At 44.2% G+C, this 24,718-nt stretch overlaps 2 protein-coding genes across 3 annotated transcripts in view; one reads left to right on the top strand and one right to left on the bottom strand.

Moving 5' to 3' along the window:
• The window catches only part of lrp1ab (low density lipoprotein receptor-related protein 1Ab), a 152,368-nt gene that overhangs the window by 106,712 nt on the left and 20,938 nt on the right, over positions 1-24,718 (top strand). For both annotated transcript variants that reach the window (XM_017487059.3, XM_053686225.1), the window contains exons 32-62: positions 724-873; positions 1,000-1,143; positions 2,309-2,434; positions 2,792-2,923; positions 3,130-3,264; positions 4,230-4,359; positions 4,595-4,721; positions 5,324-5,475; positions 5,568-5,692; positions 5,883-6,257; positions 10,099-10,288; positions 10,520-10,724; positions 10,832-11,021; positions 11,109-11,234; positions 11,389-11,517; positions 11,623-11,742; positions 11,951-12,064; positions 12,494-12,643; positions 12,738-12,860; positions 12,975-13,091; positions 13,606-13,731; positions 13,829-13,951; positions 14,401-14,541; positions 16,616-16,803; positions 19,242-19,425; positions 19,835-19,920; positions 20,103-20,222; positions 20,313-20,500; positions 20,700-20,905; positions 22,178-22,366; positions 24,177-24,325. In XM_017487059.3, coding sequence (XP_017342548.2) covers positions 724-873; positions 1,000-1,143; positions 2,309-2,434; positions 2,792-2,923; positions 3,130-3,264; positions 4,230-4,359; positions 4,595-4,721; positions 5,324-5,475; positions 5,568-5,692; positions 5,883-6,257; positions 10,099-10,288; positions 10,520-10,724; positions 10,832-11,021; positions 11,109-11,234; positions 11,389-11,517; positions 11,623-11,742; positions 11,951-12,064; positions 12,494-12,643; positions 12,738-12,860; positions 12,975-13,091; positions 13,606-13,731; positions 13,829-13,951; positions 14,401-14,541; positions 16,616-16,803; positions 19,242-19,425; positions 19,835-19,920; positions 20,103-20,222; positions 20,313-20,500; positions 20,700-20,905; positions 22,178-22,366; positions 24,177-24,325 — 4,760 coding nt within the window. The remainder of the gene's footprint in view (positions 1-723; positions 874-999; positions 1,144-2,308; positions 2,435-2,791; positions 2,924-3,129; positions 3,265-4,229; positions 4,360-4,594; positions 4,722-5,323; positions 5,476-5,567; positions 5,693-5,882; positions 6,258-10,098; positions 10,289-10,519; positions 10,725-10,831; positions 11,022-11,108; positions 11,235-11,388; positions 11,518-11,622; positions 11,743-11,950; positions 12,065-12,493; positions 12,644-12,737; positions 12,861-12,974; positions 13,092-13,605; positions 13,732-13,828; positions 13,952-14,400; positions 14,542-16,615; positions 16,804-19,241; positions 19,426-19,834; positions 19,921-20,102; positions 20,223-20,312; positions 20,501-20,699; positions 20,906-22,177; positions 22,367-24,176; positions 24,326-24,718) is intronic.
• LOC108275925 (somatostatin receptor type 4) lies at positions 6,951-10,079 on the bottom strand. The gene has a single exon (XM_017487060.3). It carries the CDS (start codon positions 8,307-8,309, stop codon positions 7,197-7,199), a length of 1,113 nt encoding a protein of 370 aa, XP_017342549.1. The 5' UTR covers positions 8,310-10,079; the 3' UTR covers positions 6,951-7,196.

Here is a 24,718-nt window from a genome sequence, read left to right as displayed (position 1 = left end):
GAAGTGTGTGTAATTGATATTGTGTGTGATATGGTGAAGTATTCTGCCAAGGGTTTTTTTTTAAATTATTATTATTTATTTATTTATTTATTTAAACATCTCTTTTTAACACTTTAGCTTTACATTTTCTGAACCTGGAAAGCTGTCTTATTAATATCACTAAAGTTGGGGGGTGTTGGTGAGGAGATGACTGTTTATAGCTGCTATAACATGCACTGATCAGCCATAACATAAAAATCACTGACCGGTGAAGTGAATAACGTTGTACCATTATGATGATGTCGTTACTTCGGCACCTGTTAAGGGGTGGGATATATTACACGGCAAATGAACAGTCGCTTCTCGAAGTTGACGTGTTGGAAGCAGGAAAAATGGGAACGTGTAAGGATCTGAGCGACGTTGACAACGGCCAAATGTGTGATGGTTAGACGACTGGGTCAGAGCATCTCCAAAAACAGCAGGTCTTGTGGCGTGTTCCCGGTATGCAGGGGTTAATACCTACCAAAATTGGTCCGAGGAAGGACCGCCGGTTATTTTCCTATAATAGCACTGCGCAGAGCTGAAATCTAAACACACCACTATTTTAGTGCTTAATAGTTGCTTAATCTTCACTGCATAATTCCTTTGATTGCATTTGTGCCGTGGTGAAATGTAATAAGTCCCGTGTGGAATTTACCTGGAGGTGGATGTAGCTAATCCCTGCTCTTCGCTGGTGTTTAACAGGGCTCTCTATTGACTTTGATGAGGGGAAGCTCTACTGGATCAGTTCAGGCAACAGCACAATAAATCGCTGCAATCTGGACGGCACAGGCCTGGAGATCATTGAAGGTGTAAAAGGCAAGCTCACCAGAGCCACCGCTCTCGCCATTATGGGTAACTACAACTTTTTTTACGAGTTCGCTTATCAGCGACTTTGTTCTTTTGGGGTTTTTTCTGCTGCTAGAAAATCGAACCGAACGCCTCATGAATGAAATTGTATGGTGTTATCGGTCATTCCAGGGGACAAGCTGTGGTGGGCAGACCAGGGCACTGACCAGGTAGGCACCTGTGACAAGAAGGACGGAGGCAACTGGAAAGTTCTGAGGAATGGCACGTCTCCAGTGATGCATCTGAAGATCTACAATGAGACGGTCCAACAGAAAGGTGGTTGTGTTTGTTGGTTCGGGTTCTCTGCTTTCGGGTCGTGACAGAATGGGAAAAAAAAAAATCATTTAGTCATATCTCCTTGCACATTTTCAGGCAGGATGACTTTTCAAGATGACTTTACTGGTCTTATGAGCCAATAAAAAAGCAGTAAAGTGGGGCTGTGGTCTCTGGTCAGTAAAAAAAAATGGAGTAGCTGCTAATTAATGGTCATGCACACCATTTTTTTTTATTATTATTGTTGTTTACTACACAGCTAGATCAACTGCTGAACAACATACTGTTAATCCACAGCATCATGTGATCAGTTAGTCGAAATGCTACAAAAACAGACAACAGATGGGTTTAATCATTTATCACTTACCATGGAGCCACTCTGTCCGTGGATGTGTGTGCCAGGTTTTTTTTTTCTTCTTCTTTTTCTTTTTCTTTCTGTCTACTTGGATTTTGTTGTTCGCAACGTTCTTCTAGATTTCCTTATGTTGATATAGACTTGCCGTCCACTTCAATAGGGTACCGGTGTACCCCTGCTCATTCATACAAACAGGTTCACCAAAAGTGGACAGTTGAAAATTTGGAAAAACATCTAGTCTTTTTCCAATCTTCCAATCCATCAAGTTTCAGTCAACCTGTGCCCACTGTAGTCTCAGATTCCAGTTCATGGCTGACAGGAGAACAAACCCGATGTGGTCTTCTGCTGTTGTAGCCAATGCGCCTCAAGGTCTGATGTGATGTTCCTTCTTAGATGCTTTTCTACTCACCATGGTTGCAAGGAGCGGTCTTTTAAGTTACCTTAGCCGGTCTGTCCATTGTTCTCTGACCTCTCTCATCAACTCAGCCTTTCCATCCATGTTGCCTCCAGCTGAAACTCTTGATATGTAATCTGAATGATTTTATACATTGCACTGGTGTCAGCTGACTGGCTGATTTGGATAATTGCGTGAATGAGCACGTTTACAGGTGGTACTATATGACCAGTTACGGCATTTCCATGCAGTCCAAGTGCAGAACTGAGCAAGTGTTAATGGGTTTATTCAAGAACCCAACCATGATTCTCTGGCAAACTTAGGATTTGAACTCAAAACCCTACAGGTCACACCCACATACATTAACTCATGGTAACTGGCAGTACTAAGTTTAAAACCACTATTATTTTGTGTTGAAGGTACAAACGTGTGCACTAAAAACAACGGTGACTGTTCTCAGCTTTGCTTGCCTACCTCGCCCACCAGCAGAGCCTGCATGTGCACAGCAGGCTACAACCTGAAGAGCGGCCAGCAGTCCTGTGAAGGTACTGTCTTTTGACTATCTGATGCCATACAGGCCTGTGTAGATAATCAGTTGCATATACCGTACCTTGTTATTTAACCGCAGAACATTGCCCACGGTCAGTGGGCTGATAAACACGACCAAGACCTAAAAATATCTCAAACCTTGCTAGCTAAGTGTGAGAGTGAAGGCCACGCTTTGTTACATGATTACCAGATTTTAAAATACTAGAATTTTACCTTTTTATTAAGATATATGGGGAAAACGGAAACCTGTTCCAGTTCAGGAAAACACTACTTTCTAGCTTTTGTTAAGTAGTGAGCTGTCTTACATTGTGTCCCTAGTGGGATAAACTCTGTCTTGGCGTGTTTGTGGGTAGGTATGGGCTCTTTCTTGCTGTACTCTGTGCATGAGGGCATCCGCGGAATTCCTCTGGACCCAGTCGACAAATCTGACGCCCTTGTGCCAGTGTCGGGAACGTCTCTGGCAGTGGGCATCGACTTTCATGCCGGTGAGTGCAAACATCTCATTTACAGCTCACTTCTAAAACTTTTCCTGGACCTACGTTCATCCTGAATCGGGACTGCGGTTAATTTGCACTGTACTGACAGCCAGATGTGGTCCAGGAAGTCGAGGCTGTAAAAATAAAGCCTTTCCAGCACGTTGTTATGAATAGCTCGAGTGGCCTGTTAATTTGATGCTGTGCTGTGTGTGTAGAAAACGACACCATCTACTGGGTGGACATGGGTCTTAGCACCATCAGCCGAGCCAAAAGAGACCAGACGTGGAGAGAAGACGTGGTTACTAATGGCATTGGGCGTGTGGAGGGCATTGCTGTTGACTGGATCGCAGGTTAGAAAGATGCCTTACACACTCTCATAGACATTGATAGTATATAGTGTATCAATATCAGGCCATTTTTTTGGATATCAGAAATGTATCATATCTTTCCTCTCACCAATGGCAAAAGAGCCAGTCGATATATAAATCTGGAATGATTAGTTGTATATGTTTTTAACACTCCTTGGAAGCCCTGGGACCTTCCTCCATCTCACATTAATAATTATCAACTAACGATTATTTTCACAATCGATTAGATGGTCGATTATTTTTTTCAATTAATCGGATGGGGGGACAAACTTTCAGTACCATTTTTTTCGTTTATTCAAAATATAATCCACAGAGTGTTACAAATATAAACTTCAGACTAAAACTTGACACAAATGTTTGTCCAATTATATAAGACTGAAAAGAACCCAATACACACACACACACACACACACACACACACACACACACACACACACACACACACCAGAATATATTATTCATTTAGGACTAGTTTAATTCAGTGCTTTTTGTGCATCCATAAAAAATAATGCATAAATACTTGTATATAAAATAAACAAATATATAATTTGTATAAAAGGTAACGTTGACATAAACTGTAAACTGAAGAAAGTCATGGTCGTGACTCTGGGTATCTGCTAAAGCTATCGACGTCACATTACGTCATGTGTCGTCGAAACTAGGAAACTGCTTATACTTCCGGTTAGTTAAAAAAAAAAAAAAAAAAAACGCTCGTGTTCCTTTTTATTAATATTCTAAAATTCATACACTAGACGGTAGAGTACATAGTGCATAGTGTAAGTGTATAGTACGTCAATTGGAATTATTTCTCTTTGGGCTTGGTTGCTCTGACAGTCTTTGACAGTGCTTTATACTCTGTACTGAAATTGTAGTAACGTTAAAGCTTGGCATATGAAGCTATCTGTGCTTGTTTGCTTTGCTTGATGGTGCTTTATTACATTGTGTAGGGAACATCTACTGGACCGACCAAGGCTTCGACATGATTGAGGTGGCCAGACTCAATGGCTCCTTCCGCTACGTGGTCATCTCTCATGGTCTGGACAAACCCCGCGCCATTGCCGTCCATCCAGAGAGAGGGTGAGCGAGAGTGTGTGCGTATGTGTCCGAGTGCATCGAGAATTCTGCAGTCCACAAACAGTGTTCGTATTCGTCGACGGAGCGTTATTAATGTGGAAATGTTTACACTGCAATAATGATTAGGTTCGGTACACTGCCTAGTGATAAAACCGCTCTATTGGATGCTGTCTTATCACTGTTACACATGATCGCTTTGATGATCTCTTTATCACATGATCCCTTTCTTGTATCCAAGGTACCTCTTCTGGACCGAGTGGGGTCAGTACCCACGCATAGAGAGGTCTCAGCTGGACGGTTCAGAAAGAGTCGTCCTGGTCAATGTCAGTATCAGCTGGCCCAATGGCATCTCCATTGATTATGAGGTTTGTACCTTGCCACTTTGTCCCTATTGCAGCACAACTGGTACAACCCGCAACATACAGTATCATATCTCATCGTCAGGGGGAGAAATATGACATCTTCAAAGTATCCCTGCACTCATAAACATGCTTTTTAAAGAGTCTTCTCTTGTTGTATGGCTGCTTCTTAGATTCTGGTTATGCTGTCAAACATTGTGTTTTCTGTTGATTTAGAATAACAACAACACTGCCATGCCATGACAATCAAATCATAACCAATTTTGACACTCATTTTTATTTTCTCAACCAACTTCATGAAGAATCTTCACCCAGGAGACTTGTTCGGGACAGTCATTTCATTTCATTTTAAGAAAAAGGTTTTGTGTCTAAACCTTTGACTGGTAGTATATATTAGTATTTTGGTCATATTTTTCAACACCGCTTTAAATTCACGATTAGTTTCCAGACCAAGTTTTCCTAGGTTTTTTATTTTTTATTTTTTTAATCATTTTTGGGCGTTTACAAAGCATACATTTTTTTGTAAGATGCTTCTCTTAATAACGTCATAATACTGTTATATTAGCGAAATTTTTCTCTAGTTAATTATGGTGTGTGCGCACGTTTAGGAAGGACTGCTCTACTGGTGTGACGCACGTACAGACAAAATCGAGCGTATCAATCTGGAGACAGGCGGGAACCGGGAGCTGGTTCTGGCGGTTCACAACATGGACATGTTTGCCGTGTCCGTGTTTGAGAACTACATCTACTGGAGTGACAGGTGCATCAGTCTTGTCCGTGTGCCCGACGTTATTAGAACAGCTCGAATATTACGAGCACTTAAATTAACAAACTGTCTTCTGTATAATCCAGAACACACGCCAATGGCTCCATTAAGAGAGGAAATAAGAACAATGCCACCGATATGGTGTATCTAAGAAAAGGCATTGGTGTGCAGCTCAAGGATATTAAAGTCTTCAACCGAGCCAGGCAGCAAGGTAGGACCATATAATCATGAGTAAAATGTACTCCCCGGCAAGTAACGCGTCATTGGTTTGTATTTTTCCAGAATACTTTTCTAGACCGATTGATGTGGAGCATTTAAGTTTCAACAATATTTATGGTTTAGATTCCCTTCGAGGCCCTAACATGGTCCGTCTTTGTTTTATGACTCGATCTGCCTCGCAGGCACCAACATCTGTAAGGACAAAAACGGCGGTTGTGAGCAGCTATGTCTGTACCGTGGCAACGGAGCGCGCACCTGCGCGTGTGCCCATGGCACGCTGGCCGAAGACGGGCGCAGCTGCCGCGACTACGACGGCTACCTGCTTTACTCTGAGCGCACCATCCTGAAGAGCATTCACCTGTCGGACGAAACCAACCTCAATGCACCCATCAAGCCTTTCGAGGACCCAGATCACATGAGAAATGTCATCGCTCTCACCTTCGACCACCGGGGTGGCGGCGGTAGAGGAGCCAACCGGATCTTCTATAGTGATATCCACTTCGGGAACATTCAGCAGATCAACGACGACGGCTCGGCACGCAAGACCATTGTTGAAAGTAAGTGTATGATTTGGTCTGTATTTTAAAAGTGGGTTAGGGTCCAGACGTGGATGGGTTCTCTTCCGAGTCCGGTTCCTCTCAAGCTTTCTTCCTCGCCACCGGCTCGCTCAATAGGGATAAATTCACACGCTTAAAACCTCTATCCTGCGTTTATATGTTTCTGTAAAGCTGCTTTGAGACAACGTGCATTGTTAAAAGCGCTACACAAATAATATGCCGAAATTTTTCTAAGCATAGTTTGTGTTTCTCTATTTTTAAAAATAAATTCCCTCAAAAAAAAAAAAAAAAAAACATTTAGAGCTGTGCGTTGAGCGATAGAGAAGGAGCATGTGGACTTATAAGGTTAAGGCTTAAGGTTAGACCTGAATACAAAGTGTTCACCTGATTCGTATCTCAACCCTCATTTCGAGGTGTAGTTTAAACGTATTTATCTTCCACATGTATAAGAATAACATGTTCTCCTTCAACATATTCATGCTTGGCATAGTCTATCCCATTCTTTAATCTTCAAATGGTCACCAGTCAGTGCAGAATTAACAGAGCCATATTTCTAATTGTACTGTAAACATGATGTTCGGTGCTTGTGGGTAGTGAGGTTTCCATAGTTTTATAAATGGAGCAAAGCAGCTATTTATATATCAGGTAGTAAACAGACATAAACGCCATATTAGTCTGGCGTCTCTATATAAGGGGGGAGAAAAAAACAAGGTTGTCAATGATATGAACGCATTAAAACCTGACTCATTCGTGGATAAAAATATGAAGCTGATGCACTCTTCCATCTTTTATGGTTTCCTAATACAGCTCTGTTGTAAAAACTGAAATCCCGGTCCGCCGCTTGACGTCTTCGGTCGGCTACTGGTTTAAAAATCCCGCAAGATTCTTTCGATCTTAATCACAGATCGAGGTTTCAAAGTCACTGTCTTTTTGCTTCCATTATGGCTGTGGGGTTTCCAGTTCTGCAGGGTTAAAGGGCTGTACAATGTCTCTGCTTCTCTCTGGACAACACACGAGTCCGCGTAATACCGTGCAGTCCGCACACCGCGCCTTGCCCAACAGCTCCCGGCGGAACTTCCGTGACACGAAAGCATACAGCAGTGGGTTGACCATGGACGATGATGTGGCCATTAACCGTGCCAAGAGTGCTAGGGAGCGGAGCCTGTTTGTGCTGGTGACACTCTGGCCAATTCGGCAGAACATGACGATATAGGAAGGTAGCCAGCAGACTGTGAACACGACAACAAGCAAGGCTGTGGTTTGGGTCACCTGCTTCTGGTAGCGCTGCAACTGCAAAGCGTGCCCCCGCATGCTAGTCCTACGCAGGAAACTGTAGAGTTTGGCATACATGAGGATGATGACCAGTAGAGGCAGAACGAAGCTGAATAAGAAGAGGGCGGTGCTGTAGACCACCTGGCTGATGTCACTGAGGAAGGCAAAGCAGTGTGTTGTGGCATACGTGCCCACGTTGCGGAAAGCAAATTGTGGAGCAGCCAACGCCATAGCTGGTGCCCAAAGCAGAACTGCCAAGACTTGAAGCCAGCGCTTCATCCTGGAGCGGTACGCCCAGGTTGGGTGCACCACTGTGAGATAGCGTGTTACTGCTAGTGCAGCTAGCGTGAACACACTAACGGTGTTACAGGCCACCCCTAGGAAGCTGACTGCTTTGCATAGGAAGCTCCCGAAAGGCCAATTGCCCAGCGCGATTGCAGCTGTGTGGAACGGCAAAGAGAGTAGCAACAGCATGTCCGATGTGCTTAAGGCCAGTAGTAGTGTATCAGTCCCGTGAAAAGTCCGAGACGCTGTCTTCCGCCTCCTCCTTACCAAGATGAAGATTACCAACGAGTGGCCCAGCAGTCCAATCACCATGATGACTGTGTCTACTATGGGCACTAGAGCTTTCTGCATATCCCAGTCCATCTTTGATACCCAGCTATGGGTGCCATTCAGTGCCTTTCTCCTTGATCCACGATGCACCGGAGCTAATCCTTTTGCTTCTAATGTTTGCTGAAGGTCTGATAACGATGGCTGTGAGGGACTACGCAGTGACATGATGTAACCGCGGTTGCCACTCCTCCCACCACTTGAGCTGAGCTGGTCAAGACTATGCCTTTTTAAAGTCTTATCAACCCCCTCACTATCCACCCACCTACACCCACCCCCCACCCCCCACCCCCACGCACTGCAGCAGTATCAACATGAGCATTTTGACTCTCTGCACTATTAGTAGTTATCAAACGAGAGCTAGGTCTGCCTTTTCGGGATAGTCACACTCCGCATTAACACCTGCTTGATTGTCAAAGGCCACTCTGCCTCTCAGACATTTGAAAGAGGTATGGGCTATTTTATCGTACTATAGTGTTTTGCTTGAGAGGGAAAAGTGTTGGATTTGCAAGCAGAACTACTTATCATTGACAGTCACCAAATACACCATTCAGTCTCTTTTTTTTTTTTTTTTTAATTAATTTTTTTAGTCCACTAGTGGATTGGTGGATGTCTCCGAGCATCGATCGGTGAATCAGGATTCAGTGATCCAGAAACAGCTCTGAATACAGCTAGTGCTTCTTGTTGGCTGGTATTGATTTTGTGAAACCAGTCAACCTTGCAGAACACAGCTTTCCAAAGCTGACAGGTTCCTGCTGTGCTATGGTGAGAACAATCGATTTTACTCCACCGCGACGGTCATCTGTGTTGTCGATATAAAGCCTCTTCAGGACCATTATTTCTAATCTGTGCAGTAGAATTCCAGAACATTGTCGGGTGGGTGGAAGGGGAAGATAGTCTTTGTGCAGCTTCTCATAAGAAGAACACATCCTCTATCTATTTGAGTAATGAAACATCCTCCTCATAGAAGCCTTGTTGAAAGGTGGGGTATCTCGGTCTCCTTTCTCTGATGTTCTTTGTATGGACTTGTTAGGGACAGGTTTTGTCCATTTGCATTCATTTCTACAATCGTGAAATCCCGGACGGACTGACTGGGGATGCGACATATGACGACACTAACTCGGAAGGTTGATTTGATTTGTACCAGCTGAGGTAACACCAATCTCTGTGGCCGTTTGAGATTTTTGACCTGCCTTCTTCTGGGCATGTACTTGATTTCCTTCTTCATACTATCTCCATTTTTTTTTTTTTTTTTTTTTTTTTTTTTTAGCCTTCGTGCTTTGTCTTGTCTTTTTTTTTTTTTTATGGCTGAGTAATCACAGTCATGGGCTCCTATCTAAGTGATGTCAGCAGATAAGGACTGAGATATGGCACAGACCTCACTCATAAACACCTTTATGGCTGGTGCTCATTCTTCTTCATCTGTTAAACAGTGGAACAACTGTGCCTTGAAGAATGACAGCAGCTCTATGGGACTATTTATTATTAAGGGATCGTGTTCAAAATATCTGTTTTATTAAGTCCTTGAGTGTTGTCGTGTTGCTTCATTCTGAAGCAGAGAGCTTCAGAATATAGGGATCACTTGCCAACTGGTGTGTGTGTGTGTGTGTGCAAAGGCAAGCCATCCATGAAATGACTCCTGTGTACACACACATACACACAATGCAAACAGCACCAGCAGACACCTACTAATAGAGGCATGCTGACTTCTGAAGACTCTGCGGAAGACAAACAGAGCTAAATAAAATGATGTTGCCCCATGGCAAAGTGATTAGTCATTTATGCAACGCATGGGATGAAAGTTGTAGTGATGGATAATTCACCAGAACATAACTTTTGAAGTTCACAGCATGCGATCCAAACGTCACGTTATTTAGTTCTAAAGTTATTACCGTCATTTGCTTTCGTCGCACGTTCTCGGCTTTCTTTCAACTCCGTCCTGTCTTTTTCTTCTTAGATGTGGGCTCAGTGGAGGGCTTGGCATATCACAGGGGTTGGGACACTCTCTACTGGACCAGCTACACCACCTCCACCATTACTCGCCACACAGTGGACCAGACCCGCAGCGGCGCCTTCAACAGGGACACGGTGGTCACCATGTCTGGAGATGACCACCCCAGAGCCTTTGCTCTAGACGAGTGCCAGGGGTGAGGAATTGGCACCAGTGTCTATCCATACCATCTTGGATCTGGTCTTTTAAAGCTCTCGATTCTATACTCCGTATTGTAAAGAGGACGTGTCCTAGCTGGGGAACCTAAATTAGATTAATTTCTTCTTTTAATTTGTTTCATTTGTCATCATAGCTAAGTTTACATGCAGCTGTATCCTTGATTGTTTTACAAATCTGAGTGTAAGTACATCTTGATCTCTGCTTTCAGGTTGATGTTCTGGACGAACTGGAACGAGCTGGCTCCCAGCATCATGCGGTCATCTCTGTCCGGGGCTAACGTGCTGGTGATTGTGGGGAACAGCATCCGCACGCCCAACGGCCTCGCTATAGACCATCGTGCCGAGAAGCTTTATTTCTCTGATGCCACGCTGGATAAGATCGAACGCTGCGAGTACGACGGCAGCAACCGCTTTGTGAGCGCTCCTGTGTCTGTAGTCTTTGGAGATTTAGTTTCACATCCGTTTCAGTATATTCACAACGCTCTCGTGTTTGTTTGTTTGTGTGGTGCGTGTGTGTACAGGTGGTCTTGAAGAACGCGCCCGTGCACCCGTTTGGTCTGGCTGTGTATGGCGAGTACATCTTCTGGACAGACTGGGTGCGCAGGGCTGTGCTCAGAGCGGATAAATTCGGCAGAGATATGAAAGTGCTGCGTGCCGACATTCCCCAGCAGCCCATGGGCATCATCGCCGTGGCCAAGGACACCAACAGCTGTGCGTTTCTTCGAACACTAATGCGGATATTAATAGCATGAAAGCTGATAGGGAATGAAACTGATCTTTGCCGTGTGTGGTGCTTAGGTGAGTTCTCTCCATGTCACACCAATAACGGTGGCTGTGAGGATCTGTGTCTGCTCACCTCCGAGGGCCGGGTCAACTGCAGCTGCCGTGGAGACCGCAAGCTAGTGGAGGGCAACGTGTGTGTCGGTGAGACAAACACGCGCGCATGCAGATAACCAGTGCTTTATTTTACACTGCACATTACAAAAACTACATTCGAGAGCTGGTCCAAAAGGTACTCGGCACTCTAGTTTCATGTCCAAAAAGCAAATAGCGACTGTATGTATGCGTTCTCTCCCAGCTGAGAACACCACATGCAACAGCGTGGATGAGTTTGAGTGTGGGAATGGCGACTGCATCAATTACAGCCTGACATGCGACGGTCGAGCTCACTGCAAGGACAAATCCGACGAGAAGCCGTCCTACTGCTGTAAGTGCCGTGCACCATTTTGAGAGTTGGTGTTTTTCCACGCTTATCACGAGAGGGTTTGTGTTTCTTTGCGTGGCTGTTGATTTATCGCCGTGTCTGCCGCAGCTAATCGCGGCTGTAAGAAGGGTTACCGGCGCTGCCTGAACGGACGCTGCATCAAGCACAGCTCCTGGTGCGACGGCACAGATGACTGCGGAGACCGCTCAGACGAGCGTCCCTGCAACAGTAAGTACAGTGTGTAGGTGTGTGTAAGGGTGGAATAGGGTGTGATAACTGTGCAACACAATACCCGTGTTCAGTATGGCAGTCTAATGTTGACATGTAGTGGTACGTCGCCAAGGTGCGACTACCTACCATTCCTCTTGGGGGGTTCTACTGTATGATGAAGTGCTCATCTGTGTGTGTGTGTGTGTGTGACTCCGCACTTCCCCAGTGACCCTGTGCAATGCGTCGGAGTTCCAGTGTAAGGACGGTTCCTGCGTCTCCAACTCGAGCCGCTGTAACCAGGTGGTAGACTGTGAGGATGCCAGTGATGAAATGAATTGCAGTAAGTGTTTCCCCTTGTTCCACAAGAAGATAGACCAGGTTAAATAAGTCCATTTTAAACCTATAGCCAAAGTGTATTCCAGTCCTTTCAGGATTTTGCAATCGGCGAAATTTACACAAAATCGAGCAAACTCCGCGACACTCCCGAGGAGGCTGCAATCTTTCTAAATTACCTGCAGGTTTGGGTCAAGATGACAAACAAACAAATTGTGTCGCAAATTTAGAAGAAAAAAAAGCCGCAGCACAATCAATCTTTGTTTAATGGTTTCTAGAGCACTGTTCTAGAAGTTTAAGTAACATGCATCCCATCGTCTGACCCTGCCTCAACCCCAAGCATAACTGCTCAGGGATGGGCTATATCGCTTCAAGAGGTCGGCAAGAACTACAGAAAAATAACAGTTTATTTCGAAATATTCCACGCTCTCCCCAGGCCCAACAGATTGCTTGAGCTTCTACCTGTTAGGAGTTAAAGGTGTGACCTTCCAGAAATGCGAATACACCACGTTGTGCTACGCACCTTCTTGGCAGTGCGACGGCTCAAACGACTGCGGAGACTTTTCTGATGAGAGGAACTGCCCAGGTCAGACACGCCCGTTCCTACATAAATACCACGTACGCTTACTCTCCACAAAACGAGCATCTAGTAACTTCTGGAATCAATGTGTCTGTTACAGAGAAGAGGAAGCTGAAATGTCCTGTGAACTTCTTCGCCTGTCCCAGCGGCCGTTGCATTCCCATGAGCTGGACTTGCGACAAAGAGAACGACTGTGAAAACGGAACAGACGAGACCCATTGCGGTTAGTGGCAAGCCTGAACCGGAGCCCCTACAACTGGAGCTCACTCTTGAAGGGATATCGTCTGACAATTAAGTCTGCGCTTTTGTCTCACATGCCGTCTTTTCCTCTGTATAGATAAGTTTTGCTCGCCAACGCAGTTCGAGTGTGGGAATCACCGCTGTATCTCCAGCTCCTGGGTGTGTGACGGCACCGATGACTGTGGAGATGGCACAGACGAGGGCAGCCGATGCAGTGAGTCATAACAGCTGTCGGCGTAGGCGTTGGGTGGTGGTGGGGGTTGGTGGACTAATGAGAGATGCCAACCTGGTGGTGTTTGTCTTAACAGAGTAGAGAGAGAAACTCAGTGTTTCGAACAGCCTGTCAAACTATTATACTACTTATACCTCATTATACCTCATACTTATTATTTGCGAAGGATTTGCACTCGAGTGTTAAAAATAATCCTAATATTTATGATTTGATGGTTTGTCCAGTTACTTTTGAGCCTGTGAAAATTGGAGGGGCTCTGTAATTCCTAAGCACTTAATGGAATATTTTTGTTAAAGCCGGAGGTCTACACCTCAAGGGTATCTTGATTGCTTCATTTCACCATCGCGGTGGTATAGAGAGGCACAATTCCGAAAGTTGTGTCACTGTCCAAATACTTATGGACCTGGCTGTGTACGTACGCTCTTAAAAACAGTTGTCCGCTCATTCAAGGGCCGGGATGTTCTTCTGCTAGACACCTTACGCCATGTCATTCCAGGTTCGAAGACGTGCAGTCCCGAAGCCTTCCACTGCCCCGGCTCCCACTGTGTGCCCCAGCGCTGGAAGTGTGACGGGGATAAAGACTGTCCCGATGGAGCTGATGAGGGTGTGCAGGCTGGCTGCAGTAAGTGTCCACTCACTTCATTTAAATCCTTTTTGCCGTTAACCCTTTTTTCCCCCCTCCCTATCCTCACTTTATACCTCATCGTGTCTCTTTCTAGCGAACAATAAGACCTGCGATGACACGGAGTTCCAGTGCCAGAATAAGCAGTGCATCCCCAAGCATTTCGTCTGCGATCACGACTTGGATTGCCGTGACGGTTCTGACGAGTCTCTCGAATGTGGTGAGTGTGTCTGTGTGCGTTTTGGTATCCCCGTATCAGTCTGAATCTGAGTGGTGACCATCCGCTTGTGTCCTCGAGAGTTTGAAAAAAAATGCAAATTCCAGACACCATAGATAGTGCGGATACACGACAATGACCTGTAAAACTGTTGTCGTGCATCGTGTTGGCCCGGTCGTCTAACCGTCACAATTTGGCCCTTGTGAAAGGTCTTTACGCTTGCCCATTTTTCCTGCTTTCAACACATCGACTTCGAGAACTGACTGTTCACTTGCTGCCTATTAAATCCCACCCCCTCGACTGGTGCCAATGTAACGAGCTAATCGATGTTATTCACTTCACCCGTCCGTGGTTTTAATGTTATGGCTGATCTGTGTATACTACTCTTTCTTATGGGAAAGGTTTAAGTTGAGATATTTAATGAGCCATTGTGTGTTTCTGTAACATAACAGAGTACCCCACTTGCGCTCCCAACGATTTCCGCTGTGATAATGGCCAGTGTCTAAAGCAGAAGAACTGGGAGTGTGATGGCGAGTTTGATTGTCATGACCACTCGGACGAAGCCCCCAGTAACCCCCGCTGCACCGAGCCAGGTAACCGCAAACACGAAGATGTGTAATCATTTCAGTATCCGCACTGTTAGATTCTCGATTCACAGCAGATCTGACACTAGACGATGCAAATCACAAGATTATATTAATGCACAAGACCTTATACTAAGATTACCCCCCCCCCCCCCCCCCCCACCTTCAAATTTGATCTGTTCCTTCGTACACATTTTTCTCCTACACAGCACATAATCATGGCAGACACTATATGCCCCAATGTATTATCCCTGCTGTCATACTTGTGTGAAAATGTAAAGGACAGGGTTCCATTGCAGCTGGACGTGAAGCCATAAAAAGCTTGTGGTCATAAAATCCCTGGCTAGGACCCAGCTGTGCAACACAGTGTGTGAGCTTGATGAAAGGGTTGATGGCGGCCGGTTTGCCGCCTCATTAACGTCGCCCCTGCCTGGAGAGATTGACTGTTTCGTTGAGCTCGTGGACCTGATGGCTGTGTCTTTGCATTTTACTCGCATCTTTAGGAATTGAGGAATGAGGATGTGGTGGTGTTCAAGTACCACTGCACTTAAAATGTCATTTTAAATGTGAAATCCACCTTGAATGGCTGCTTCCGATTATTGAAAGTAGTATTTGGGTAATTTGTTGTTTTTTTGGTTTTTTTTGTTTTGTTTTTTTTTTGGGGGGGGGGGGGGGGGGTTGTTTTGTCATAAAATAGTATCAGAGTCATTCCTATTCACAATCACAAAGTACCAGTTAGAAACATGTAAACCAGTGTTTCCATACTGACTTCATGATTGTCACATGGTCGTCTGGCTCTGAATTAGTTAAGTCATACTGGCAGCTAAATGCGTGCCTTTACCCGATCCACGTTTCCTGAGTCAGTGATCCGCTTCAGGCGTAACTAAGATTCGCTCCTTTCTCGTTCACCGCTCGGCGATTAAATCGGCTAATCTTTCAGCTGTGACTGAAATTTTGCTGTACACTATTTGCACCGATCTTCCTGTTCAAAAGTTTACACCCCTCTGGCTCTTGTATGGTGTCGCCTCCTTGAGCATCAGTGAACGTTTGCACCTTATGTAATAGTCGTGTACGAGTCCCTCGGTCGTCCTCAGTGTGAAAAGACGGCTCTCGACATCATATAGCCGCTGTCGGAAAGGGGTCAAATATGCAGAAGATGCTGGAAAAGTAAAGAGTGTGGAGGACCTGGAGGATTTTTCTGAAGAACAGTGGGCGGTTTAACTGCTCAGGACAAACAAGAGACTCGTGAAGAACTCTCACACAACATAAACGCAGTCGCTGATCATCCAGGTAACGACACACGGGATTAATAATCAAGGGTGTGTAAACTTTTGAACTGGTTCATTTGTGTGAATTTGTTTGATTATTTTGTCTTGTGGACTATATGTAAATGTCTGTCGTGTGAAATAGCTTATTCAGGGTAGGACTAAATAAAAAGCATTTTATGATGCCTCTTTTATTTATTTCTTTATTTTCAATTGTTAACATTTTTCAGATTCTGCAGGGCATGTGTCAACTTATGACCTCAACAGTATATTGTAAAATAAGGCCAAATAGTACTGACATGGCCCAGTGTCTATTTTGGGTGGCTACATTGTCCCTTGCCTATACATCCCTGTGAAATTTTTGGAGCATTTTCATTACAACCCTGCCAAAGTTGACCCCAGTTCTGACCCAACAGATTTTGGGCAAACTGAACGAATCAGTGAACGAATCTCAACGAATTATTTTAACTGAACAGAACCAAATGACTCGAGTCACCGAAGAGACTCAAAATGGCGACTCTATTCGGTGGTATTTTGACGCTAAAGCGGTATGATTCTACATTCTTTTCTGATGCAGTTTGAGGGTTGAGCGAAGTATGGCGCTGTCCAGTCCTGAAGAGAACTACAGAATGTTCCGATTCACAAAATTCGCTACAGGTTTCTAGCTACAAATAACGCAGTGTTTCGACTGGGACTAACAGTAAATGAAGAAGTTTTAAAAACTTTCTGACAGATTGATTGTTATAATCTCAGATCAGATGTTTCGAAGCATTGACGTGTAATTCTGGTTGGGTGTGTGTACATGTGTGCATTCACAGAGAAGCGCTGTAATGACTCTGAACATCTGTGCAACAACGGGAAGTGTGTGAGCGAGGATGCGTTGTGTGACTGGAAAGACGACTGCGGCGATGGCTCAGACGAGCACAACTGCTTCGTCAACGAGTGTCTCAACAGCAAGCTCAGTGGCTGCACACAGCTCTGTGAGGACCTCAAGATTGGATACAAGGTGTGTGTGTGTGTGTGTGTGTGTGTGCGCGCATGTTGAGTACACATGCTATTTTGTATTGATTTTATTTGTGTTCATGCTTTTGGGCCTATTTCTGACCAATTTTGCACAATAAACTAGCAAGAGATATAGAATTCAGTAGAGATATGTAGTGATTAATGCAGACAGATGGCGCTAGGTTTGTAGATATTGTTTATAATAGACAGATAAGTGGATATTAAATAAATTGGTTGCTGGAGGAGGGGTGAATTAGTTACCTTTTCTCTATAATTTTTTTATGCTATTTAAATGTTGTTGTTATTAACAGTGGTGGTGGTGATATTAGTAATGGTGATGTTGGTGGTGTTTGTGATGTTGGTGTTTGTGAAGGTGGTGGTGTTGATGGTGGTGGTGTTGATAATGATGTTTAGGATGTTGATGGTGATTGTGATGGTCGTGGTGTTGATTGTGATGTTGGTGGTGATTGTGATGTGGTTTTGATGGTGCTGTTGATTGTGGTGGTGATTGTGATGGTGGTGTTTGTGATGTTTGTGGTGTTGGTGATTGTGGTGGTGATTGTGATGATGGTGGTGGTGATGTTGATTTTGATGGTGGTGGTTTCTATGATGATGATGATGATTGTGATGTTGGTGTTTGTGATGGTGTTGATGGTGATTTTGATGGTGCTGTTTGTGGTGGTGATTGTGATGGTGATTTTTATGGTGCTGTTGATTGTGGTGGTGATTGTGATGATGTTGATTTTGGTGGTGGTGTTTGTGATGATGATTGTGATGTTGGTGGTGATTGTGATGTTGGTGGTGTTGATGGTGATTTTGATGGTGCTGTTGATTGTGGTGGTGATTGTGATGTTGGTGGTATTTGTGATGTTGGTGGTGATTGTGGTGGTGGTGATGTTGATTTTGATGGTGGTGGTTTCTATGATTGTGATGTTGGTGTTTGTGATGGTGTTGATGGTGATTTTGATGGTGCTGTTTGTGGTGGTGATGTTTGTGGTGATGGTGCTGTTGATTGTGATGGTGATGTTTGTGGTGTTGGTGATGTTGGTGGTGATTGTGATGATGGTGGTGGTGTTGGTGATGTTGATTTTGATGGTGGTGGTTTCTATGATTGTGATGGTGTTGATGGTGATTTTGATGGTGCTGTTTGTGATGGTGCTGTTGATTGTGATGGTGATGTTTGTGGTGTTGGTGATGTTGGTGGTGATTGTGATGATGGTGGTGGTGATGTTGATGATTTTGATGGTGGTGGTGATGATGATTTTGATGGTGGTGGTTTCTATGATTGTGATGTTGGTGTTTGTGATGGTGTTGATGGTGATTTTGATGGTGCTGTTTGTGATGGTGATGGTGCTGTTAATTGTGATGGTGATGTTGGTGGTGTTGATGGTGATTTTGATGGTGGTGTTTGTAATGTTGGTTGTGTTGATGATTTTGATGGTGGTGTTTGTGATGATTGTGATTGGTGTTGATGATTTTGATGGTGGTGTTTGTGATGTTGGTGGTGTTGATGATTTTGATGGTGGTGTTTGTGATGTTGGTGGTGTTGATGATTTTGATGGTGGTGTTTGTGATGATTGTGATGTTTGTGGTGGTGTTGATAATGATGTTTGTGATTGTGGTGGTGTTGATGGTGATTTTAATGGTGCTGTTGATTGTGGTGGTGATTGTGATGTTGGTGATTTTGATTGTGGTGGTGATTGTGATGTTGATGTTGTGACACTCTCCCCAAGTTCGGGCAGAAAGTTCCGGCAGACTTGGGACAACTCAAAAGGTTTTACTTTTGCTTTCAGCTTTTTTTAATCGCACACACATGCACGCACCCGCACTACTCCATGCAGGTTTCTCCCACAGAATTCCACTCCACACTCCAGGTGTGCATTCCTTACCACTCACCTTCTCCATCTCCGCCCTCCGTTTACAGAACCGGCGCTCGAGCACGCCCCTGCTTCCACAGTGATGTTTCTGATGTTGTTGTTTGTGATAATGGTGATGTTGATGGTGTTTGTGATGGTGCGATGTGACCGGGTTTGCAGTCTGCACAAATGGAAATATACAGTAGATAAAAGTATAGATTTAGATATCCATCCATCCATCCATCCATCCATCCTTCCTTCCTTCTTCCAGTAGGGTGAAATATCAGCCACAATCTCTATCAATGGTGATTAGTACGTTCATAAATGACAACCAAATGCTAGTAAGCACAATTAAAATGAATCAAAAATGTAATTAAAAATATATAAATACAAAAAACATTTTTGATTAAAAAAAAAACAAAACATACCTCTTCCATATACAACAGGTCAGATTCTCTCTGTTTTCATTGTTATCTGGCCATCACTGTTTAACATTCTGATTTTAAGAATATAAACACAGATTTTTATTTATTATTTATTTATTTGTTGTTGGGTTTTTTGTTTTTTTTGTATTGTCGTTCATCAGTGTCGCTGTGAGCCTGGATTCCGTCTGAAAAAGGATGGCAAGACATGTATGGATGTGGACGAGTGCACCACCACGTACCCTTGCTCTCAGCGCTGCGTCAACAGCCATGGCAGCTTCCACTGCTTCTGCGTGGAAGGTTATGCGGTGCATGCTAACGACTCAACACGCTGCAAGTCCTCTTCCGGTATGAACGGAACCAAACACGCTCACAAATCCACTCTCACTTACACTATATATATATATAAAAATAAAAAACACTGTTTATTTTTATTATCTCCCCCCCCCCCCCCCCCCCCCCCACACACACACATTTTAGAATAATAAGAAAGTCATCAAAACTCTGGAATAACACACATGGAACTATAGGAATTATGTTGTCTTTAAGAAAAAGATTTTTATGTAGATAAAATGTTCGTTTTCTAATGAATATGTCGGCACGGTTATATTTTTGTCTGCAACACCGATTTCAAACGTTTAATCACACACCTTCAGATCAAAGCTTTTTGAGAGCGTGAGAAACATTTCAGTCGGGTGTCCACAAACTTTTGACCGGCGGTGTATATCCTTTGACGGCTGGACATTTCTTTTTGCAGAAGAGGAGGCTTATCTGCTCTTTGCTAACCGCTACTACTTGAGGAAGCTCAACCTGGATGGCAGCAACTACACCCTGATCAAACAGGTAAGAGTGCCCGATGTTCTAATGTCATTTTAATGTCCACTTTTACCCTCGTTCAGTCTGGTTCGGCGAACGAGTTCAGGGTTTCTTTAGTGCTTCTGCTAAAATAAAGATAAGAGTTGGCTGTGCGCCAACTGGTTAATGGTTAACTGGTTAGTGGTTAATTTTGTGATCGTGTGTAACAGGGTTTGAACAACGCCGTGGCACTGGACTATCACTATGCAGAGCAGATGATCTACTGGACAGACGTGACCACGCAGGGCAGCATGATCCGCCGCATGCACATGAACGGCAGTAACGTCGAGGTACGTTTGAGGTTTCTACTATCCGGCGGTAAAGGCGGAGTCGTTCTTCGTGTGCTTCTTATATGCGTTCCTGCATGGTCTTTGTTGTAGGTGCTGCACCGGACATCCCTGAGCAATCCGGACGGTCTGGCGGTGGACTGGGTCGGGGGCAACCTCTACTGGTGCGATAAGGGCCGAGACACCATCGAGGTTTCCAAGCTGAATGGGGCTTACAGGAGCATGCTGGTCAACAGCGGTCTGAGGGAGCCTCGAGCTGTGACTGTGGACGTGCGCAATGGGTGAGCATGCAGAACTCGCGCGCTCACACAAGCACACACGTACTCCGAGATGAATCACAGGATCTGGTAGGATTTGAGGAGCCAATGTCGCTATTTTATCAACATGAATGTTGTAAATTCCTTTTCTTTCGCAGTAATGGTTTTGCCGCTAATAGTTATGCAAATGTTGAATTTCTGACGTGTGTGTGTGTGTTTGCAGTTACCTGTACTGGTCAGACTGGGGAGACGTGCCTCACATCGGCCGTATCGGAATGGACGGCACGGACCGCAGCATCATCGTCAAGGATAAGATCACGTGGCCCAACGGCCTCACGCTGGACTTCATCAACGACCGCATCTACTGGGCCGACGCTCGCGAGGACTACATCGCCTTCGCTAGCCTCGACGGCTCCAACAGGCACATTGGTACAGAGTCTCTCTTTATGTCTTTCTGTGGAGAGATCTATCTTTCTTCACTCTCTTTATCACCGTTTTTCCAGCTCTTTATCTCGTTGTCTTGGTTTGTCATTTTCTGTCTCCCTTTTTCTATCTTTGTCTTAATCTTCACTCTTTCTAACTGTCTTTCTCGCTCTATCTGTCTTCCTGTCCATCTGTTCTGTCTATCTACTATCTGTCCATTTTTCTATCTTCTGTTTGTCTATTTATTTATTTACCTATCTGTCTCTGTCTATATTTAGGTTATTTATCTGTCTATATTTAATCTATATTTATAGATTATTCTGTATCTATTCTGTCTATTTGTCTGTCTGTCTTTACCCCGTCTCTTTGTGTCCATCTTTCTCTCCTGTCTGTCTGCCAGCCTGCCTGTTTAGCTGTCCTTTTCTCTATCCACTTTTCTATCTATCAATCTTTAATCTCTCTTTCTGTGTCTAGTTTCCTCTCCTGCCTGTCTGTCTGTCCTTTTTTCTCTCCCCTTTTCTATCTATCTATCTATGTATCTCTCTTTCTATCAATCTATATGTCTATCTAACTACCTAGCTATCTATCTATCTATCTATCTATCTTTACTCTCTCTTTGTGTCTAGTTTTCTCTCCTGGCTGCCTGTCTCTGTCCTTCTCTCTCTCTCTATCCATCTACCCATCTCTCTGTCTTATCTATCTCTGTTTCTCCTGTCTGTCTGACTCTCTGCCTATCCTTTCTCTCTCTGCTTTTCTGTCTATCCATCTTAAACTATCTATCTATCTGTCACGCACGCACGCACACTCACACAAGGAAGTGATCATGCAAAGACCGATCTGTGGTGACGTTATGATACGTTATTGATGTTATGCTGAATGATAAGACAGCACGCTATTTCAGTATATTGTATCAGTACTTTATCCAGTATTATTTGCGCTAACAGTTGATTGGATGTCATTGTTCCCAGTTGTCTGGTGTGATATCATATCAGCTAGCCCTAGTATTCATTTGTTAGAAAACTGTGGAAATTTGGTAGAAGGTGGCCGAGCAGGTTAGAGCGTGACCGAGTGTGTGACATGGAGGGTTCCCACAGACATAGACCAAGGTGCTGCGCTCAAATTAAATGAAAGTCGGACGGTAAACCGTTTTAAAGCAAGCACGATCACCATGTTGGTCATTTCAGAGTTGAAGTGTTTCATTAAAATGGTGGAATGTGTAACAGTGCACTGTGAGAAGGAATGTAGGTTGTGTTGCTCAGCCTGTGTTCTTCCATGCAGTGCTGAATCACGACATCCCACACATCTTCGCCATGACTCTGTTTGAGGATTACATCTACTGGACCGACTGGGAGACCAAGTCCATCAACAGAGCTCACAAAACACTGGGTACCAACAAGACCATGCTGATCAGCACACTGCACAGGCCTATGGATATCCACATCTACCATCCCTACAGACAGCCTGCCGGTGAGGACACACACACACACACACACACACACACACGCTCACACACCTCCTACCAAGCTTATCAGATTCATACAAAACTCATTATGCAGATGTAACCTACAGAAAGCCAGAGTATTATGGAATGCACACAATTAACTCGTCTTAATTAATTTTCCTTTTCGAATAATATTACAATTTTCATTATGTTTGTTTTCAAACTCGGACAAAGACGCCCACAAGGGTCTTGTGTTTTATTCATTTTCTCATTCTCTGCATTACAGATGCAATCAAAATGATTCAACCCCCAGTGCAAATCAGGTTTATTGTCCAAATTTACTTTCAGCTGTTTGCGATGAACAAATCAAACAAAAGCGATTGAAATAGTTCAACACAGAGAACGCTTCAAGTGGTTTCCACAAATTCAACTGAAAATGCGACTTATAATGATTTCTCCAGTCTCAAAATGATTCACCCCCCTCCCTCACAGAATCCCTCACAACAGCACAAATATGCAAAACAGGTGTTGTCTCAAGCAGACCTGATGTAACCAATCAAGGGCTTCATTAGTTGCACCAGATGTGCTTGAGCTGGAACACATGAAATACCTGAACTGGCTTGGGGTAGAAAACATATGAAATACCTGGACGGGGCAGAAAAAGGAAGCTATCAATGGATACAAGCAGATTTGTGAGAAGGCAGGTTGTGAAAAACCCTCGAGTGACGGTAAAAGACCTGCAGCGAGATTTGGTGTAACAGCACTGAGGTTTCAGTGAGCTCAGTAAGGCGTGTACTAAACGCAGAAGGTTTCCATGCCAGAAGTCCAAGGCGTTCACCGCTACCGACCCAAAAGCACAAGAAAAGTCGCTCAAAATCATATAAATAATCCACGGAAGTTTTGTGATTCTGTTCTGTGGAGCGATGAAACAAAACTGGAACTTTTCGGCACGATGGATCAGCGGAATGTCTGGAGGAAGAAGAATGAAGAAAGAACACTCTGTCCACAGTCGAGCATGGTGGAGGCTCGGTGATGCTCTGCGGCTGCTTCACATCCTCTGGCACGGGAAACCTGCAGCATGTGGAAGGCGAGATGGATCCATTGAAGTATCAGGAAATCCTAGGAGAAAACGTCACGCCGTCTGTGAGGAAGCTGACGCTTGGGCGTCACTGGACCTTCCAACAGGACAATGATCCTAAACGTACCTCAAATTCCACCAAGGCTTGGTTGCAGAAGAATCCTGGAAGATTCTACAGGGCCGTCACAGTCACCTGACTTCAACCCCATAAAAAATCTCTGGTGGGATTTGAAGAAGGCGGTCGCAGCACGCAAACCCAACAATATTACTGCACTGGAGGCCACTGCTCATGAGGAACGGGTAAAGATTCCTCAGGAACGCTGCCAGAAGATCTGCATCTCGTTTGCAGCGGGTCATAACAGTAAAAGGAGCTCTACTGAGTACTAAAGATGCTCACAATGAAGGGGTGAATAATTTAACTATATATAACTATTACAATCGCTTTTGTTTGATTTGTTCATCGCAAACAGCTGAAAGTCTAAATTTTGCCAATAAACCTGATTTGCACTGGGGGTTGAATCATTTTGATTGCAACTGTATGTTTAAAATTAAAAAAAAGAAAGAGAGATAAGGTTAGGGGCGAGCATGTCTGATCAGACAACTCTCAAACTATTTCTTGTGTAAATAGTGTAGAGCAGTGTACAGGATCTTCAGACGGATTCCAACAATTCAACTTTGATTTAAATTACTGGTCAGTGTGCGTCTCGACGGCAGTACAACTTCGTAGTACTGAGAAATGGCTTTTCCTCTGTCTGCAGTGGAGACTCACCCGTGTCAGGTGGATAATGGAGGCTGCAGTAACTTGTGTTTGCTGTCCCCTGGAGGAGGTTACAAGTGCGCCTGTCCCACTAACTTCTACCTGGCTGCAGACGGAAAACAGTGCCTGTCTAACTGCACGGCTAGCCAGGTGTGTGCGCCACTAGGGGGAAAAAAGCAGTAGCTGAATGTGAAAATATCTGTTGCTACAGTATGCTCGTACAGGTTTTATTTCTTTAACTGGGTGGAACCAGTTAAACTTGTGCAATTAAACATGAAATCTTGAAGAGTCTGAACGAAGTTTAGGATAGAGTGGTTTGCATGAGAGGAAACATAACCGTCGCCTACACCGAAAATCCGTCAGCCGGACAATTTAGTGCGTCAGTTAACTGTCTTAAAACTACTTTATTATTCAAACTTGAAAAGAAATTTCACTCGAATAAGAAATTTCGTTCCTAAATTTATTGGGTTCTTGAATGCTGGGTAATCGGGGGTGGGTTGGGGGGGGCGTTTGCCCGATCTTGATTCCTTCTGTTTTTGTGTA

This window comes from Ictalurus punctatus, chromosome 15 (genome assembly GCF_001660625.3).
Source record: "Ictalurus punctatus breed USDA103 chromosome 15, Coco_2.0, whole genome shotgun sequence".
NCBI lineage: Eukaryota > Metazoa > Chordata > Actinopteri > Siluriformes > Ictaluridae > Ictalurus > Ictalurus punctatus.
This window is presented reverse-complemented; position numbering and strand designations above follow the sequence as displayed.

Excerpts from the sequence above, each read along its gene's own strand:
- LOC108275925 (XM_017487060.3), bottom strand. The coding sequence starts at position 8,309 with ATGTCACTGCGTAGTCCCTCACAGCCATCGTTATCAGACCTTCAGCAA.